The following is a 19,354-nucleotide window of genomic DNA, read 5'->3' as shown; positions in this document are numbered from 1 at the left end:
TCGGGCCGGGCCACTCGTCGAAGGGGAGGGGGTGTGGCGCTGGAGGTGGCCAGACGGACGCGAGCCAGGAAGAACACGCTGGGGGGCCGCGGGCAGGGATGTGGCGCTGTCCAGCTCGTCGTGGCCTCGTCCTACCGCCGGCATCGTCCAGGCTCGCAGGCCGGCTGCTCCCATCCCAGGCGCACTCAGGGCCTCGGTTTCCCCGCGCGGCGGGGCGGGGCGGGGACAGTGCGAGTCTCGAAGCCGCCTGCAGGGGGCGCCCGTGAGCGCCGCGGTCGGAGCCCGAGCCCGAGCCGCCGCGGAGACAGCGGGAGCCGGCGCGCGAGCGGCAGGTCAGCCGGGGTCTCCGGTCCGGGGTCCCGAGGGTCCCTGGCGGGCGGCCGGGCGGCATGGGGCCGTCGGAGGTTGAGGGGCTGGGAGGGACGGGTGGCTCGGGACCCCTCCCTTCAGGGCACCCGGCCGTCCCGACCCTCTCTTCCCGCCCCCCCGAGAGCGAGTTCACAGGGCTGGGGTCCGAGCTCTGCCCCGAGGCGGGGACTGGAATGCCGGGCGGGTGCAGGGGCGGCTCAGGCGCGGGCGCACGTCTTAAGCCCGGTCGGGGGGCGGTAGTGCGGACCCTCCGGGCCGCCCCAAACTGAACCGGAAGGTGCGCACGGGTAGGCGGGGAGGGGAGGGGGCGCGAGAGCCTGATGGCCCGGGCGGCGGGGGTTGGGGGGGCAGGCGTCTGGACCCGCAGGTGACGTGCGGGGAACGTCCGTCGGTCCGTCTAGGCGCCACGGGCCGGCCCCAGGGCACTCGGCTAACCTTCCGGACGCGCCCGGCGGGGGTGGGCTGGGGGCGCAGAGGTGCGGCCCGAGGGAGGGCGGGTCGCATCCCCGGCAGGGGGGGGGGGCGCGAGAGAGGGCTTCCGCAGGTGGAGCAGCCCAGGGCGGGGACCGCATTCCGGGGGAGGAACGGCGGCGAGGGCAGACGCTCGGCATCCCGAACGCCTGGGGCGCGGCGAGAAGGGGAGTCGGGAACGCTGGGCCGAGGCGGGAGCGTTCCGGGGACAGTGGTGGCGGGACCCGGACTTAGGGGACCCAGGGGAGTCCGGAGGCCGGGCAGGGTGGGTGCACGCCTCGGAGTGGGCCTGGCCGTCTGCCGGGCTGCCCTGAGCGGAGGTAGGAATGGCGGGAATGGTGGCGGCCCTCGAGGGATTTGGCGCAGGACGGCCCAAAGGCTCAAGGAGGGGGCCGCGGGCCCGCGGAGCGGAGACCTCTGCGTTCCCGGCACCGCCATGCCGCTTTAGACTTTAACTTTCCAGACTGTAAAATGGGAGGACGGTGGAGGCCAAGGCGGAGGCCGAGGGATCTGTGGCGGGAGAAGAAGCGGGAGGGCAGGTCTCCCCCTACCCCATTCCCTAGGACTGGAACTGTGGTTGGCCCCTGGGGGAGGATTCGGCTGCCCCTTTGTCCCGCGTTCCCTCACCATCGCAGGGAGCACCCAGGCCCGTTTCCACCCACAGGGCCAGTGCTCACCTGTGGCCCAGGACTCAGGCTGCCCTCCCTTTGGCCTCTGCTGTCCAGCCAGCCTCTGCACCCTCCAGAACATGCTCTGTGTTACCTCCATGCCCCACCATGGTTGCCCCTGGTTGTCCGCCCCCCACCCCGACCGTGGGGACCGTGATGGGGAGCTCTTTGGAGTGCAGTGGGCCAGAGAGGATGTTGTGGGGTCCGGGGCTCCCTCTTCAGTCCTGCTGTGGCTGGTCCTGGAGGCACTGGCTGGGCTGGCACAGCCCTGCCCTGTGGGCCAGCTCCCCATCTCGGGTCTCAGCAGGTCCATGACGGGAGCTCCTCACCGAGGCCTGTCCACAGGTAGTGGTGTCAACACCTCTTTGCTCTGTCCTTGCCCTTTAGGGTCTCCCTGGCTCTCCCAGGTTTTAGTGTCCCTCGGGCCACTGCCCCTCCATCCTAATCCCCTCAGTGTAGACCAGGCTCTGGGCTAAGCCAGCTTCCCTGCTGATAACCTCAGAGAAGCTGAGGGCAGCCCAGACATGGATGGCAGGTGAGAGGCTTTGGGCCAGGTCAGTCCTGGCTAACCTTTGGGGCCCTGCATGTTGTCCTCCCTCATGTTGGTCTGTGGGGTGCAGGCCCCCAACCACACCGTGGTCCTGCCCCCTAGGAGCCCACAGACCAAGAGAGCAATGGCGGGCTTCAAGGGCAGCCCAATGGGCGGCAGATTTCGATGCCCAAACCTGGGTTCTGGTCTTGCCTCCTTGGCACACTCGCTGTCTTATCTGTGAAACAAGCATGATGGAAAGAACCACGCTCGACGTACAGGGTTGTGATGGAGAGTAAATGAGAGATGGGCATGAAAGGGGCAGGTCAGAACCAGAGGACGGGTTGGGGTCTGTGCTTGAGCTGGGGAACCCCAGAGGGAGGCTGTTGGCCCTGCGTGGAGGGGGGCACACCACAGGGGATCACAGAGGGACATGTGGCCTGGAGTTGGCTTGGTGGCAAGCACTTGGCTTCAGGGCACCACACCCTGCAACATTTAACCTGTTTCATTCCTGAGCTACCTTACCCCGATGGGCTGCAATCGCCAGCTCAACCATCTTGTGGCGTTTGTCTCGTCTGCCGCAACTCGGACTGGGTGCTGAAAGATGTGCACAAGGGAGGCTAAGGGGAAGATGACCAGAGGGTGGGCCACGGCATGAAGGATGCCGAGAAGGGGTTTTGGGGTGTGTGTCAGGGGCTGCTGAGGAGACACCGGGAGTCAGGTGCTGAGCAGGCAAAAGGAACAAGTCCCAACTCCCAGGGAAAGGGTCTGGGCCCAAGAAGCATCAGCAGTCACAGAAGGGAGGGGTTGTTACTTCATGGTCGGGAGGCAATGGTTGGGGTGCAGTGCCTGAGGGCGGTACCCTGGAAGTCTGTGCTGGGCCCAGATCGGGGGAGGGAAGTGGGAAATGGGCAGGAGCTTGGAGCTGGGATGCAGAGAGGAGGCCCCCAGGAGACTGCTCACCTTCTGGACAGGCCCTGGGAGCACTAGGTGGTGCGAAGGGGCAGGTTAAGTGGCAAAGGTCCCTCAGCCCCTGCCTACAGAATCGCGAAAAGGGCCCTGGCAGAGTGGGGTCCACGGGATCCTGCAGGGGAGGGGAAGGTCTGGATGGAGGCGAGGAGCAGCTGTCTCTCACTCCAGCCTGGGGGGTGGGGGGTGGGAGGTACACAGGGAAGACAGGGTGCTCCAGCTTTCCAGGACCCCCCCCCCCAAGCTGTCTCTGACAGGCCTCTGAGCCTCATACAGGCTGTTGTATTTGCCTGGAGTCTCCCCCCTCCCTCCCCTCATTTCCCTGTCCTCCAAGCCCCGCCCAAGTGGCCCCTCCTCTGGGAAACCATCCAGACTGCTTTGGGCCCAGACTCCCTTCTGCAGGACACGCCTGTCTCCGAAGATGCTGGGCAGGGGCTGGTGCTGTCTTTCTGCGGCTCCCACTTCTGCCGCTGCTGCCAGGTACTGGGGGCCACTGAGTTAACAAGGAGCAGTGGCGGAGCCGCGTGGCGTCCGGTGCAGCCCACGGGGCCGTGCTGCCCTTGCTGGTTAATGCTCTCACCCTCTCCCTTCAGCTTCCAGGGCTGCGTCATCACACCTTCGTCCCAGGGACCCCAGAAAGGGGGTCTGCTTCCCTCCCATCCTCAGTGGGGCCACTGTCTAAGGAGCTCCTGCCTCCAACAGACCAGCCTTCTGCCAGGGCCCCACCCAGGCCCACTAGGGCCATCTAGGACCCACCTCCCCCCGCCGTATCCCCTTCAGGCCTCATAGTGCCTGTCATCCCACCATTAGAGGATGCATTTGAGGGAGGTGTGGGTGCCAAGCACGTCCTAGGGTGCCGTCTCACCGGAGCCTCGGTGCAAAGGGGAAGACTCTTGCTCGGGATCTCAGGGAGTGTGGGATGGAGCAGGAGTGGGATCCCTCCTAAGCTCCTTCCACCACAGAATGGGCACCCAGCACCTTGTGTGTGGGGTGACTTGGAGGGGAGCCTGTCAGAGAGGTGGCCAGTGAGGCGGTGAATGGAGACCTCCGGCTGGGAGGACGCAGACTCTCCCCGTATCTGGCCTGGTTGTGTGGAGATGGGAGAGGGCCTCTGGGCGCCCCTGTGGGGAGAAAGGAGTTGGGGCAGGCCCTGTGGCCCCAGGAGCCGATGATGTGGAGGCTGCTCGAGGGGCCGGATTCAGTACAGGGAGCTGGCTCTCCACCCCACCAGTTCCTGCCCACATCCTGCCCCTGGGGCTGGAAAGGGCAGCCTCCAGAGGGGCGGTGGGGGAGGGGGGGGGACCACTGGATGTCTGCCTGGTACTTCGGGCCCGGCCTGCACCATGGTCCTGAAGTTGTCCTGCAGGGAGGGAAGGAGAGAGGCCCGGGGCCCCAGTGCTCCATGGTTGCTCACCTCCAGGCAGTACAGGAAGACACTTGTCCCACTCCAACCGATGGGTTTGGAGAGGGGCTTGGTAGCTTCCAGGGCCCCTGGGGTTCTGGGAGGCGTGTGCCCAGGCCCGGGCCGCTCCAAAGACTAGTCACGGCAGAGCCAGCAGCGGGCTTGTGGCTGAGAGCTGGAGCAGAGCTGCCTGTCCCGCTGTTTCTTCTTTGCCTGTTGCCCTCTCCACGCTGACTGAGCTCCCATGAGACAGGTGTGGGTACTTCTCCGTCTACCTTCCACGCCCCTCAACTTTATCTCCTCATGGGCTTTGTGTCTTTGGGAAGTTGCTGTGATAATTCCTCAGTGCTGGTGAGCGCTCAAATCCGCAGGTGTCTCCCAACTGTGTGCATGCCTGAAGCGCAGCATGTGGATTGTGTTCTTTGCCTCGGTCCCTTTATTTTTCATTTCGGGGACTTTTTATTATTTCTTGTTCACGTTCATCTGTTCTTGTTTCATTTCTGCCAGTCGAGTCATAAGTTCTCATTCTTGCTTGTGGATGCTACTCCTTTTTTCAGTTCTTTAAAGATCCTAAATGTCTTTGAAAAGCATTATTAGATTATTACCTTCGTCTCTTCCCGAATGAATGAATCTCCATATTTGGGGTGCTGTTGCTTGTCTTTCTTAGCTCGAGTTTTGCTCCGGTGCTTCGAAATTGTGGTTTGCAGGCTCATCATCAGTGGGAACTGAGGCCCTGGAGGCAGGGAGTGACTGCACGCTAGGGTAGCAGCTGGCTCTCAGCAGTCTCCTGGGACAAGTCCTCCTTCAAGGTCCCGCACCGTAGGCACTGTAGGCTCAGGACCCTGCTGGGGCCAGGCTCAGCAGCATGTGGTACAGAGCTCCCTCCCTGTGATCCTGCAGCTGGGATGCTGCTTGGCACAGAGTAGGCACTGGTGGAACGTTTGCTATGAGAAAGTAACAGGAGAGTCTCGGGCCAGGATTCTGGAGCCCAGCACTGGGCCGAGCATGGTTATTCCAGGTCCACGTCCCTACACTGGGCCTGGTATGTTGCCTTGTGCAGCACCTAGGAGCAGAGGGACAGGGTCCTACCTGGAAGCTAGCAGGCACCTCCGTCCAGTAGACTCTGGGGGGGTACAGCCACCACCTGGGCATGTGTACAGAAAGCCTTGCTAGGTGTGACTTAAAAGGAGCCAGAAGTGGGCCAGGAAATATGTGGGTTTTGATTAAATGGAGTTTTAAATAAAGTGGCCAGGTCGGTGGGGTGAGGAGGAAAGCCAGAAGCAGCAGCAGCTTTGAATCTGACTGCTGGGAATCCTCCAGGGCTGTCCCTTCGAGGCTCATCGTGCATGTTCCCCAGCACGTGTCTCTAGTTTTTATGGGACAGCTTCTGCCCTCTGCCCTGTCCCCAACAAGGGATAATCAGAGGGAAATATTACATTATTAACATTTAATTTCCTTTCCTGGCTAGCAACAGATGACTCAAGAATTAATTAGATAGAGCCAGCAGAGAGGGATAGGAAATTGCCAGATCCTGGCTCCACCCCTGGCCCCCTCCCCGTGGGCCTCAGACCTTCCTGTTGCTCTGGGAGGCCTCTGAAGGGAGGGAAGCTGAGAGGGGCCAGGAGGCCCCAGGAAATCTTCCTGCTGCTGTGTTTTCCATGGGCATTTCTCTCAGCTCTATCCCACCCTTGCATGCTCTCGGTAAGGCTGGGGGAGGTCGTTAACCTCTTTGGGACTTAGCTTCCTCATCTGTAAAATGGGGCTCATGGGGCCAACGAGAATAGATGAGCCCATTGTCACCATGCCCTCATATTGTGAGCTCCCAAGCAGGCTGCCTCTGCTAAGAGGGTCTGGAGTAGAGTCCCGGCATCCTGGGAGAGCGCAGGGCTTGGTGGCTCAGTGGTGGCCAGAGCCCAGTGACACAGGCTCTCTTGAGCTGTGTGTGCCAATTCCCATTTCTTGTCAGTGACACATTAGTAGCTTGAAATTGGCTATCCTGGGAGCATTTACACCATGAAAGTCTGACAGAGGCCACAAGTTAGGGTGCCCCCACCCCCTGGGCTGATTTGCCCACCTGTGGCTGGGAAGCTCCCAACCTTCCCACAGAACAGCTCCAGTAGGGGGCTGTTCAGCCTTCTTCCTGCCCTGTCTGTCCCCTGGTGCCTTGGGCTCCACTGATGTTCTCTGCTTGGGGGCTGGCACTCTGGTTTACAGATGCCCAGTCTGCCTGTGGGGCCAGGCCAGCCTCACCCCAGGATGAGGTGGCAGCAGCTGGAAGAACCCACAGGAATGCTGTAGGAAGGGCAGATGCAGAGCCAGATGTGCAAGGAGGCAGCCTTTTAGGACCCAGCTGTCAGGGGCATTAGCTCCTTGCAGGACTGACTTGGGCAGGAGGATCTGCTGCACCCAGTGAGATGGGGAGGGCACCCCAGGCATGGTGTACAGCAGGCATGTGGCTTCAGTGTCGTCAGGAAGAGTGTTGGTACCGGGTGCTGTTCACCATGGAAGCCCATAGCGCAGAAGGTGGTGGGGAGGCCCTGAGGACTGGGGGTTTGCAGGCAGGTACCCAGGGCTGCCAGGAGAGCCTCACCAAACAGAGGGCTGGGTTAGGCCCCTTGAAAAGGCCTTTCTAATCCAGGCATCCTGGCTCATGGAGTCAACCTGGCATCCAGGACAGGTGCTGGTGGTGTGACCCCATCAGCGGGGCTTTGGGCAGTGGGATAGGGCAGCCCGGCCTCAGCTCCACAGAAATGTGATACATATTTGGGTCAAGTGGACCACTGGTGGTCCTACGTCGTCTTTCCCCAGGAAGGGCCTTCTGAATCTGGACAAAGGTCTGGGGCCAAGTCAGGCCTCTAGCCTGGGCTGGTCAGATTGGCAGAGGCTGTGGCGCCTCTCAATGCAAATTCCCCTGGAGAGACCGTAAGTCCAGGTCAGAAGGGTGACGGGTGATGGTGAAGAGGCTAGAGGGCAGACAGCTCACAGGTAGTGGGAGGCAGGGTCCCTGAGGCTTACTGGGCCTGGCCAGACCCCACTGGACAGTGGCCTGCTGCCTCTACTGCTGGACCTGGGAGGCCCCTGTGTGGCAGGCAGTCTTGGGCCTGTCACTTCCCTTCTGCTGGGTGAAAACTAGAGCCCGGACACACAGCTTCTGCAGTTGGGGGGCGGGGGGGGGGTGTCCCTGGTGAGTGCTGCTTTGGGCTCTAGGCCAGGGACCCTGGGGCCAGTGATAGTACTGGGGGACTTGGTCTGGCCCTCCTCTGCCAGTGACATGCTTCGTGAGCAGTTGGCTGGCAGGTACCCTGCGTATACTGGGGTCTTGGGATTCATTCACGGTCCCTGCGTAGTGGGCCCCTGCCGGGCCTGGGAGAAGCCCATGGGGTCTGCCCCAGGCTGCGGGAACCCCTCCACTTTTCAGGGACTGTCCTGTTTCCCGGTGTTGGGTGCTCCACTGGAGCCTCCCGGTGGGCACAGGGCCTAGCCCTCGGGTGTAGGTCCAGCTGCCTGAGGCACACTGGAGTTAGAAGGAGACTTGTGTTCCTCTGGTGCAGCCCTCTGTCACCTCCTGGATGGGGTGGGAGGAGCCTGGCCCTTGGAACATGGCAAGGGACCATGAGTCACCTTCCCCCAAGGTTACCAGTCCTACCTTGTGTCCTGCAGGAGTGAGGGAGGACACACTTTCCTGAGCCCATGTGTGGGCAGCTGAAAGGCAACTTCGGGCCTCTTGCCCCCAGGCAGGCAGCAGCTACTGCCCGTGCGCACCTGGGGCCCCGTGAGGGCCCAGGACCGGAGGAGGGGGTGGATGTGACATGAGGGGACACTGCGAGGCAGCACCTGTGAGTGACAGGTGGGGGCAGCGGCAGTTGGGAGAGGCCCCCAGGCTGGTAGTGGGAGATGGAGACCATTTCACAAGCCCAAGGGAACCCTGGGAGTTTGGGCTGGGGGAGCCCGAGACCTTGACTTCTGCTTGTGCTTCTGCGGGGTGTCATTCCTTACATTTCTATGACGTTTTGACTCTGGAGGAGCCCTTTCAGATCTATTTATTTCCTTCTCATGGAATCACGAGTGAGAGCTGCAGCGGTCCCCAGAGGCTCTCTGGGGTCTGATCTCCTCATGGTATCAATGAGGAAACTGAGGCCTAGAAAAGAAAAAACCATCCTTGCCTGCAGTTCCCCAGCAAGTCCTGGCTGAGCGCCCTGCTTTCTGCCCAGCACCACACTAAACTTAGCCTATGCTGGCATCAGCCAGGCAGAGGAGCAGGTTGGGGAGCAGGTGTGGGAGGAGGGAGGGGAGGCCGCCGCCCCCCCCCCAGACGTGCCGTCAGCTGTCAGGGGCTGCTGAGGGGCGGGCCCCCTCTGTGCCTGCTCCTCCACACTGTGCAGCGTCACCAGCAAGGGCCTGGGGGCTCACCTGCCAGCAGTGGGAGACAGGACCAGACGGGCCACCCGGGTCCTTCCAGATCAGAGCTCTAGATGTCTCTGGGCCTCTCCTTAACCTAGCGGCGTAGGTAGGTCCTGGTGGTTCCCAGGGAAAGCTCTTGGGGGACGGAGAGGACTGAGGCTGGCCGAGAGAGAAGGTACGTGGGCCTGGGAGAGCCGAGGAGTGAGGGGGCCTTTCTGGAAGGGTCCTGGGGGTGGCAGTGAGCTCAGGGACCCAGGAGACTGAGGGCTGCCACAAAAGGCTTGGGGAGCTGAGCATGGGGGGCAACACAGGTGACTTAACTTTAAAAGATTCCTGTCTCCCCTAGAAAACACAAGGGCTGAGGCTGATGACCAGCCCCGTGTCCAGGGCGGGAGGGGCGGGGCACAGCGGGTTGTCCTCAGGCCGACGCCTGGCCTGCGGGGAGGGCGCTGGTGAGTGCGACTGATGGCCGCCCCCCGGGGAGTCTTCCGCTTTGCCCGCTTTGCGGTCCAGCTCCTCACGAGGCTTCTCCCTTGGCAGGTGCCTTGGGGACTACGAAGCCGAGCTGAGCCAAGATGCCGCCGGGGCCCCTGAAAAGGGCCCAGTTTCTGGAGACTCAGAGTGGGCTGTGAAAAGCCCTTGGGGAGCCCCCCTCCCAGGCAGGGAGGCTCTCGGCTCCTGTGAAGAAGGGGCTCAGGGGCCTGGGCAGGGCCAGCTGCACTGCAGCTATGGACCGTGAGCTGGCCTGGCCCGCGTCCTTGCTGACCCTGCCTGTCTGCAGCCGTGCCCACCATGGTCTCCTGGGTGTACATCATGGTGGAGCTGGCCATTGCCGTGCTGGCCATCCTGGGCAACGTGCTGGTGTGCTGGGCCGTGTGGCTGAACAGCAACCTGCAGAACGTCACCAACTACTTCGTGGTGTCCCTGGCGGCAGCCGACATTGCTGTGGGAGTCCTCGCTATCCCGTTCGCCATCACCATCAGCACAGGGTTCTGTGCGGCCTGCCACAACTGTCTCTTCTTCGCCTGCTTTGTCCTGGTCCTCACGCAGAGCTCCATCTTCAGCCTCCTGGCCATCGCCATTGACCGCTACATCGCCATCCGCATCCCACTCCGGTGAGCTGGGGTCTGGGCGCGGTGGGTTGCCCCTGTTCTCTTCCTTGGCACGCCTCATGCCGGGGTTCACACCTGTGAAAAGGCTGCCTGTGCCAAGGTCTGCTCTGCGCCCAGCCAGGGTCCGGGTGAACCCGGGGTCCGGGTTCGGTCTTTGATGTCTGCGTGTTTGAGCGGAGGACAGCTCCATGGGGCTCAGTCTGGGGCTGCCCAGGGCCCGGCACACGGCCAGCAGCCGTGCCGATCCAGTTGATCCCTGTGGGCACTGGGCACCCTGGCCCTCCCCGGTCTTCCCCAAGCTGCGTGGTTGAGGCTGCTGCTTCGGCTGTTGGCAGATGTGTGTGGCCCAGGCCTGAGCGGTGCATCTGGGCCATTTTCTCACACGGCATGATGCTGGGGTGGGGCGGGGCACCACGGGAAACCACAGGCCCTCAGAGCCAGAAGCCCTCCCGCCTGCCCGCCTCCAGCTCCTCTGGGCCAGCTGCAGTTTGCACATTAGGAAAATGACCCAGAGAGGGGAAGTGATTTGGCTGAATGCCACAGTGAGTCACTTGGACCAATATGCAAATTTGGTGCTCCTCAGGTCAGCAAGTACTCATGGTCTTGGAGAGAGCTTGTGGGCTCAGCTAGTGGAGGGGGTTTTCATGGTGAATCTTCTGTGAAGTGACTTCAGCCCTGGACTGTGTAAATGAAGACTTTCCCTGAGGCTGAGTTCATTTAATGTGGCCTCCACCTACCTGGCCCTGAGGGAAGCTAGGAAGTACCTCCCTCCCCCAGAGTGTGTGTGTGTGTGTGTGTGTGTGAGGGGGGAGGGGACCTCCTGTCCCACCTCCTTGACCCTACATCTGGGAGCTGGGTTCCACAGCCTGGGTGGCTGCAGACCCTGAGGGAGGTCTCAAAGGACCAGGGTACCTGGCCCTGTGGGGAATTCTCCCAAACAGGTGAAGTGCCTACCTGTGGAGCAGGCCTCAGCAACCCCGTGCTGGCCAAGCGCAACCTAGCCAGGAAGAGGAGCGGGTTCAGTGAGAATGGAAATTTAGAGTATCAAACCCAAGGGGGCCCTTAGAGGTCACTTCCTGTCATCTTCTGGACGGAAAAATGAGGCTCAGAGAAGGGAGCCAGCCCCTCAGGGCCACACAACGAGTTGGCAGCACAGTTGGGCCTAGGAAGAAATGTGGCCTGTCACCCAGCGCAAGACTCCAGTCTTTGGGGAACAGGGTCACAGGGTGGCCCCGGGCTCCCAGACCTGCAGTAGGTGGCCACTCCCATCACGTGGGCTCAAAGCGGGAAGCAGGCACCCTCCTCATGCTGCTCAAAGGAAGGGAGGAGCCTGGGCCCCGTGTAGCCCTGTAGGGTGCTCTGGTCTCAGGAGAGCTTACGACTCATGTCAAAGAGGAGACTCTGGCCAGCCTTAATATTAGAGGACTGGCCTCATAGTGCAGAGTCCAGGTTCACTGAGGGACAGCTCAGAACTGGGCTCAGGATCCCTCAGGATCCCAGGTAGACTAGAGAGAATCGGTGTCTATTTTAGGCGAGGCTGAGCATGAGCCGAGCCTGGGCCAGCCCTGGTGGGCACATTGAGTAGGGAAGCCGAGACCTCGCTTTCACTTCCTTTCCTGATTCAAAGGGCAACAGTAGTCTAGGGAGAGATCGGGGCTCAATTGAAAGGATCTCGGCTTCTTTTTCTCATCTCTCTGTATTCTGAGAGTCAAGAGAGTGATTCCTGATATAGGAGTATGGGACATGCTGTGTGATCATAAAAAGTCAGCTGTCATTCTCTGGGCCCATTTCCTCATCTGTAAAAGGGGACGGGCCTCTCTGTCCTGCTGAGCTCACAAAGGTTTTGTAAGGGTCCAGTGAGTGGACGGGAGTGATGGGGCCCGGAGGAAGGAGGGTTGGTGGGATGGAGCAGGTGGGGATTCAGCTCTTTCTTGAGCTACTGGAGTTTGAAAGCGGGGTCCCTAAATGGAGCCTGGCCCTGCCCTGCCCCATCTGTATCGCCAGTTCCCACGATCTTCCAGAGCAGGACCTAGTTCCGCCCAGACCCTAGCCGTTTGAGCAACGCTTGATAAAGCTTTGGAAGGGTCAGCCTGGATCTCTTGGATCTGGGAGTTGTAGGGATGACCATGCTCATCCTCCCGTCAGGCAGAGAGCCTCGAAGTTGCCAGAGGACGTCAGCGCAGTTTCTCCTTTGATCCTCACAGCCCGGCCTTGTGGCCAGGGCGGATGTTATGACCCTGGTGTTACTCATGGGGAGGCCAGAGCAGGAGAAGGAAAAATGTCTGCTGACTCGGGGGCCTGCAGGGCCCTTCGTGACATTCCAGGCTTCCTTGGGTCCCTCCACTTTCTTATTCCTCAAGGGCCCTGGGCTGGGGAGGGCGAGGTGCATGAAGGTGCAAGGGGGAACGAGGTGAAGAACCCAGAGCTCCTGGCAGCTCTGGAGCCACTGCCCGACCCAGGCTGCCCGCTCCTGCCTGTCCCCATGTCCGCTGCCAGCTGGGAATCTCCCCTCCTCTGCATGCTGGCCCCTGCTCCTCTCGGTAGGTGCGTTTGGCTGCTCTAAGGGGCACATCCCCTGACTGCTGCCCTGCACGTCTAGCCCCAGGCCTGGGTCACCCACCCTTCGGTTCTCTCTCTCTTTCCTCTTTCGCCTCCTTCTTTCCTTTTTTTTTCTTGTCCTTTCCTTTCCTTGCTTTCCTTTCTCCCCCTCTCTTTTTTTAGACTTTTTATTTATTTATTTGAGAGACAGAGCACAATCCGGGGAGGGGCAGAGGGAGAAGCAGACTCCCCGCTGAGCAGGGAGCCTGACGTGGGTCTCAAATCCCGGGACCCCAAGATCATGACCCGAGCCGAAGTCAGACGCTTAACCAACTGAGCCACCCAGGTGCCCCTCTCTCTTTCTTAGAAGAATTTAGTATCAGAAAAATCTGTGCTCCTTCCCAAGTGCAGGGACCCTGGTGAGCTGCATACGGCAGGGCTTAGTCAGGAAGCCAGTGAGAAGCAGCCTGGCCAGAGGCAGAGATGGGAGCTCTTGTAATCCCCAAAGGACGGAAAGCCTAGGGTGAGAGACTTTATTTTTTGTGCCCCTTGTCTCCTGCCTCTCACATTAGCCCCTGGTGAGCACTCACTGTCCTTGGGAAACAGGCCACATATGGAGTAGCAGTTGGTGCAAAGACCTGAGGTGTACGTGGTGAATCACCCCATGGGGACAAAAACCACGTACCTGGCTTCTAAGGAGGGCAGGACTGGGGAGAGGGCTCCCTGGAGGAGGTGATGCTGGCTGGGTCTTACAGGATGGGCATGTGTGGGGGGCAGGTGTAACAGGAGTGGGCCAAGCCTGGACAAAGGCCCCAAGGAAGGAAGGAATATGTGGGCTCTGGGTCAGGGAGAGGTGACAGACAGAAGAACAGGAGGGCAGGGAGGGTGTGAGGCTGCCTCAGGCCTGCGTATGCCCAGGAGAGAGTTTGGGTTTCACTCATGGGTCAGTGGCTCTTCAGTTCTCAGATCACTGACTCCTTCAGACAATTTAGGAAAGAGAGCTCCACCTTCTCTCAGTGTAGGGAAAATGCCCAAGAAGCCCCAGCTGGCGTTGTGGGTGGTATTCCTGGATCATAGAGTGAGCCCCCAACATGGGTAATGGGGAGTCCCCAGGAAGGGGCAGCCTGTGAGCTGGAAGACGCAGGGATGCAGAGGTACCTCCAAACCTGGTGAGCAGTGCTCTGGCACCTGCTCCCCGTGATGCGTCTGGGATCCCCTGAATGGCAGAGTGTTGTGCTGGGTGCCTTTGGCACCACTTACACTAGACGGTCTGTGCCTGGGGCCCAGGAGGCCAAGATGTGACTACCATCAGTCATAGACGCAGCCCAGGGGATGCCCCTGGGCCAGGCTGTGGCTTGGCTGTTATTCCGTTTGGGCCCTAATGCTGTTCCAGTTCCCCAGGGGCCCGGGTCCAGGGCTCTCAGCCTAAGGACTTTTCTTCTGAATAACAAAATTAATCTGTTTGATATTTGTGTGTGTGTGTGTGTGTGTGTGTGTGTGTTTAAATAAATTATTACCTGCACATACTAAAACATCAAAAAGGAACAACAGGGTATATGGTGAAAAACCTCCCCTTTTGTCCTCTGCCCTGCCTTCAGTCCTCTTCCTGGAAGTCAGCATCAGGAAACCTGTCAGAGATATTCCTTGCATGCACAGGCAAGTGCCATTAACATGTGTTTGTTTCTGTCCCCACAAGGGCTTTCATTTTAAAATGCAGTGCCAGACTTCCCCTCATGGGTTTCCTTGTCTGTAAAAGCAGACAGCTGAACAGACCAGGGATTTTCAAACTGTCCTGGAAGCCTTTAGGCTGGGCTCTGGTGTCCCCACCACCTCATTCATTCAGTGAATATCAAGCTGCCTCCCTTCCTCACCACCCTACCTCTGTGGTTGCCTGGGAATGTGAGCAAGAAGGTCGGCTGCTGGAGGACAATTTGGAAATCCCCAAAGCAGGTGGTCTCCAGGCTCCTCTACACCATCCCTATAACTGCTTGCTTCTGCTTGCTTGCCTCAAATGACAGGAAGCTCACTTTCCCTGAAGCAGCCCATTTCTTGTGTGCACAGCTCAGCTGAGAAGTTCTTACTTGCCCTCACTCACAATCCACCTCCCTGTAATCTCCGCCCACAGATTTTACATTCTGCCCTCATGGGACAGGGCTCACAGGCCCTGGATTTTTAGTGCCATTTTACAAATGAGGAAACTAAGGCTCAGAGATGCAGAGTGACAGAACATGGCCAAACCAGGAACGCATCAGCGCTGGAACTCAGGGAGGGATACACTTTTCTCAGGAAAAATACCAACATTAAAATAGCCTCCTAGTCAATGAGATTACATAAATTATAATTTGTAGAGTACTAAAGGTGCTGTGTAAGTATTAAGTGGGGGGGGGAGGGGGGAGCCTGAGACTTTGTGTTTGAGGCTCCAGAATAGGAAACAGGGCAGCATAGGCTCTCTGCGGCTTGGTGGAAATGGTCAAGTCCATGACCTTCTTCCTGCCCAGCCCTGTTGCAGGCACCCAAGCCTCTGCTAAATGGGGTGAGGGCGGGCTCTTGGGGGTGGCCCTGCCCAGTTACTGTTTGGATTTAAAGCTGACGTAGATTCAGAACTGACACACTTACCTTGGCCCAGGGTGCTCTGGGCTCCTAATATGTCCACGGCAAATCCATTCCTCTCCTTAGGCTTCAGTTTTCCCATCTATAAAATGAGGTGGTTGGATTAGATAAGAGGTCAGAGGCCAGCAGATATTTTTTTCCCTTAATTTGAATTTGTTGACAAAATGTAAACCACGGGCGATCTTACCCAGAGAATCAGCTCTTCGGCCCCTTCTGAGATCTGGCGGCACCAGAAACACATTCTGCATGGGCGGCCAGGAGCTGAGCGGCATAAACTGTCTCTTGTACGCACAGTAAATGTCCTGCCAGCCTGCCTCACACACTTCTTACTTGTAGGCCCATGTTTGCCATCCATGGACTAGATAGTTTCTGTGGACGCTTCCCATTCTGGAATTAAGTAAAGGACATCTGCTGTGTGTCCCTGTCTCAATGCTGGTGATGCAGAGATGGATGCAGACAAACCCTGCCCCCAAGGGGCCCCTGGCCTCAGGGGCCCAGATGGAGTAGAGATTAGCTGCCCCTGGGTAGGAAACTTCTCAGGGAAGATATCTAGCCTGAATGAGAAGGATGGGTAGGGTTTACCAGGTGAAGGGGAGGGCAGTCTGGTGTTGCCAGAATCAAAACCATTAAACAAATGGTCATCCCTCAGAGATCACTGAGGTCACCTTCTTCAATCAGGGAGATGATTTTTTAATTGCCCATTCTCTCTCTTTTTTTTTTTTTGGAGAGAGAGAGAGAGAGAGAGAGCGTGCATGTGCAGGTGTGCATGGGGGGGGGGGGCAGAGGGAGAGAGAGAATCTTAAGCAGGCTCCCTGCCCAACACAGAGGCAAATGCAGGGCTTGATCTCATGACCCTGAGATCATGACCTGAGCCGAAATCAAGAGGCAGGCACCCAAATGACTGAGCCACCCAGTGCCCCAGACTGCCCATTCTTTTAATAAAATCTGTGCCACCTTTTCTGTGGGCCTGGGATCAACTTCCTGGCTGGCAGATCAGGTCAACACTGTGAGTTTGGGACTGAGTCTGGCTCTCTATAGAGTCCTGAGTGATTTCAGGCAGATATTTTTCCTCTCTGGACCTCAGTACCTCATGCAGTTCTTTCCTCTTGAATGTTAAGACTGCTACATGAATGTTAAGACATACTGATGTCGTGTCTCTCCAGAGGGCTGTGAGCGAATTTGGAAGGGAGAGAGGGTCTATTGCCCAGGACTTCCACCTCTCCTTGGGGGCTTCTGGAGACCTTCAGTTCAGTGGGGAAGAAAGAGCATGGAGAACAAGAGACATGAATCATCTACAATCTGATCTGGCAGGTTCTGCCCCCAGCCATTGAGTCTGCACTCCTGACCCATTCCCACTCTAAGGGGAAACTTATTCTAGCATCAACTAAGATCAACATGGAGGTGATAAGTTCTCTCACGTATAAATTCCCTCAGACTGAACTAATTGAGTCCCAGGACTACTTGTAATACTATTTAGTAATCATCTGAATGTCTATGCAGTGGCTTCCTTGCCAGGGAGCCTGCTCTCCCATTAGCTCCTGTGGGAAAAGGCAGGGCTTGGACCTGCCATGAACAGAGGAGGATTCTGAGGCTAGGAGGCAGGAAGTGACCAGTCCAAGACCTTCGAGCCAGTGGGTGGGGGATGGGGTGCCTCTCTGGGTTTCTGACTCTTGGCCCCCCTCCAGCCTTGGTTTTTCAGACCTCTGATGCTGGTCTCCTTTCCCCAGGTACAATGGCTTGGTGACTGGCACAAGGGCCAAGGGCATCATTGCAGTCTGCTGGGTGCTGTCGTTTGCCATCGGCTTGACTCCCATGCTGGGCTGGAACAACTGCGGTCAGCCAGAGGGGGGCCAAAACCACTCACAGGGCTGTGGGGAGGGCCAGGTGGCCTGTCTCTTTGAGGATGTGGTCCCCATGAACTACATGGTGTACTACAACTTCTTTGCCTGTGTCCTGGTGCCCCTGCTGCTCATGCTGGGCGTCTACTTGCGGATCTTCCTGGCGGCTCGGCGACAGCTGAAGCAGATGGAGAGCCAGCCTCTGCCGGGGGAGCGGGCTCGGTCCACGCTGCAGAAGGAGGTCCATGCTGCCAAGTCACTGGCCATCATTGTGGGGCTCTTTGCCCTCTGCTGGCTGCCCCTGCACATCATCAACTGCTTTACCTTCTTCTGCCCAGAGTGTAGCCATGCCCCGCTCTGGCTCATGTACCTGACCATCATCCTCTCCCACACCAATTCTGTCGTGAACCCCTTCATCTATGCCTACCGCATCCGTGAGTTCCGCCAGACCTTCCGCAAGATCATCCGCAGCCACATCCTGAGGCGGCGGGAGCCCTTCAAGGCAGGGGGCACAAGTGCCCGGGCCTTGGCAGCTCATGGCAGTGATGGAGAGCAGATCAGCCTCCGCCTCAATGGCCATCCTCCTGGGGTGTGGGCCAATGGCAGTGCCCCTCATCCTGAGCGGCGGCCCAATGGCTACACCCTGGGGCTGGTGAGTGGAGGGAGTGCCCATGAGTCCCATGGGGACATGAGCCTCCCAGATGTGGAGCTCCTCAGCCATGAGCACAAGGGAGCATGCCCAGAGTCCCCTGGCCTCGAGGGTCCCCTGGCCCAGGATGGAGCAGGAGTGTCCTGATGATCCACTGAATTTGCCCCTTCCTGCAGGAAGGAAATCTTTCTCTTTGGTGGATAGAGCCAGTCACGTTGGGAAAAGAGTGAATGTGCCTGGAGACCCTTTTCATGGCCAGTTCCCACTTTGGACTGAGAGGAGGGGGCCCTGGCTGGAGCAGCATGAGGCCGAGCAGGAAGGGTTTGGAGTCCGAGGAAGTGGACGTTTCACGTTGGGAGGCCCTACATCAGGTCAAGGCCACGGCACCAGAGCATCTTGGCTGGGCAGGGCCTGGTTCCCCACTCTGGTGGCATCTAGAAGTACCACCTTGACTTGGCAGAACAGCTGTGGCAGAGCAGGCTGGCCGGCCCTGAGGCTGGGGGGCGGGGAGGGTGGCTCCAACAGGCCCCCTACCACACACACAGACCACCCTCCCCAGACTTTCCAAGGGTTCAGGAGCTGCTGTGCCCAGAGGTGGCATTTTTCTCTTTCTTTCTTTCTTTTTTTTTTTTTTCCCCAGGAGAAAATGTTAAGTGTGAAGAATACTTTTTTTTTTTTTTTTTTTAATTATCTTCCTTCCCTGGTTGCTGGGTCTGTTGTCAGTCCTGCTGCTCACCCCGCTCCAGGGGTCAGCCCAGGGAGCCCCAGGCAGCCCTCTCTGGCTACCATGAGCAGCCATGCACTTCTTACACTATCAGTCCCAGGGCCATCTTTGGGGGCCACAAAGCTGGACTCAAGGACGGGGAGTTGTAATGGAGTGCTGCCTGACTGTGGGCTCAGGGGAGGAAATGGGGACTGGCCCACCGTGCAGTGTGCCTGGGTAGCTCAGAGCTGCCCAGTCAGAGGCCCTATCTAACTGCCTTTCCTTCTGAAGGGAATGTTTTTTTCTGAGATAAAATAAAAATGAGCCATGTTGTGTTTTAAGCTTGTCCAATGAGAATGGTGTCTGAGTTCCTTTCCCCATTCCATAGTCATGCCTGGCACACATACATATGGGGTGCATATTGCATGTGTGAGAGAGTGTGTGCATTTGTGCATAGAGAACAGACAGACACCCTGCCTGACTGAGGGTGCCTCACAGGCTCCCATCTTCCGAGGGAAAAGGCTGTCTGGATGCACCAGAATCTAAATGCCCCTGAGCAGCCCCCAGACCTGTGTTCCTGTGAGACGGGGGGGTTGTGGGAAGAGGGGCTTCCCAGCTGCTCTCCCTCCAGAGGCCATGACCCCTCTAGCCCTCAGTGTGGAGTGTGGCTCCTCCCTCCCTCATTGCTTCCTTAAGTCCTGAAAGGAGTGGCCTACTCTCCCCATGCCCTGCTCCACCCCTTAGCCGAGAGGCCACAGAGGGATCTGGAAAGAGATATGGGTGAGGATTCAACTGCCTTCCCCTTCCTCTGGAGTCACCCCACTTCTTGCTCCCAACAAAGAAACCTATACGGTTTCCTGCTCTGAAGCCTGCCCCTGGGGCTGTGTCATCCTTCCATGCTGGACGAGTTTGAGGCCCAGGGGGAAGTTAGCAATCTGCTGCCGCCGGACGGCCAGTCTGGCCTCAGGTCTCATAAGCACACTCAGGCAGGGAGGGGGAAGGGGTGTTAGAACTTCACAGGTAATCCTCACACAGCCCTGGGAGCCCCATTTCACAGACGACTGAACAACCTCTTTTGAACAGAGAGGTTAAGTA

General features: G+C 58.7%; 1 protein-coding gene across 1 annotated transcript; it reads left to right on the top strand.

Annotated features, from left to right (window-relative positions):
- Positions 1–244: 244 nt before the first annotated feature.
- On the top strand, positions 245–18,600 carry ADORA2A (adenosine A2a receptor). The gene is made up of 3 exons (XM_028094159.2): positions 245–332; positions 9,350–9,924; positions 16,797–18,600. The coding sequence occupies exons 2-3, from the start codon at positions 9,602–9,604 to the stop codon at positions 17,701–17,703; spliced, it is 1,230 nt and encodes a 409-aa protein (XP_027949960.1). The 5' UTR covers positions 245–332; positions 9,350–9,601; the 3' UTR covers positions 17,704–18,600.
- The last annotated feature ends 754 nt before the right edge of the window (positions 18,601–19,354 follow it).

This window comes from Eumetopias jubatus, unplaced genomic scaffold (genome assembly GCF_037043125.1).
Source record: "Eumetopias jubatus isolate StellerSeaLion01/CBP00866 unplaced genomic scaffold, mEumJub1_p1.0 scaffold_16, whole genome shotgun sequence".
In the NCBI taxonomy this organism is placed as follows: domain Eukaryota; kingdom Metazoa; phylum Chordata; class Mammalia; order Carnivora; family Otariidae; genus Eumetopias; species Eumetopias jubatus.
The sequence above is the reverse complement of the archived record's forward strand: the minus strand, read 5'-3'. Positions and strand labels throughout refer to the sequence as shown.

Bases quoted from the DNA above. Each gene is read 5' to 3' on its own strand.
- ADORA2A (XM_028094159.2), top strand. From the start codon at position 9,602: ATGGTCTCCTGGGTGTACATCATGGTGGAGCTGGCCATTGCCGTGCTG. The intron at 9,925-16,796 runs GTGAGCTGGGGT...TCCTTTCCCCAG, and splicing joins GCCATCCGCATCCCACTCCG to GTACAATGGCTTGGTGACTG.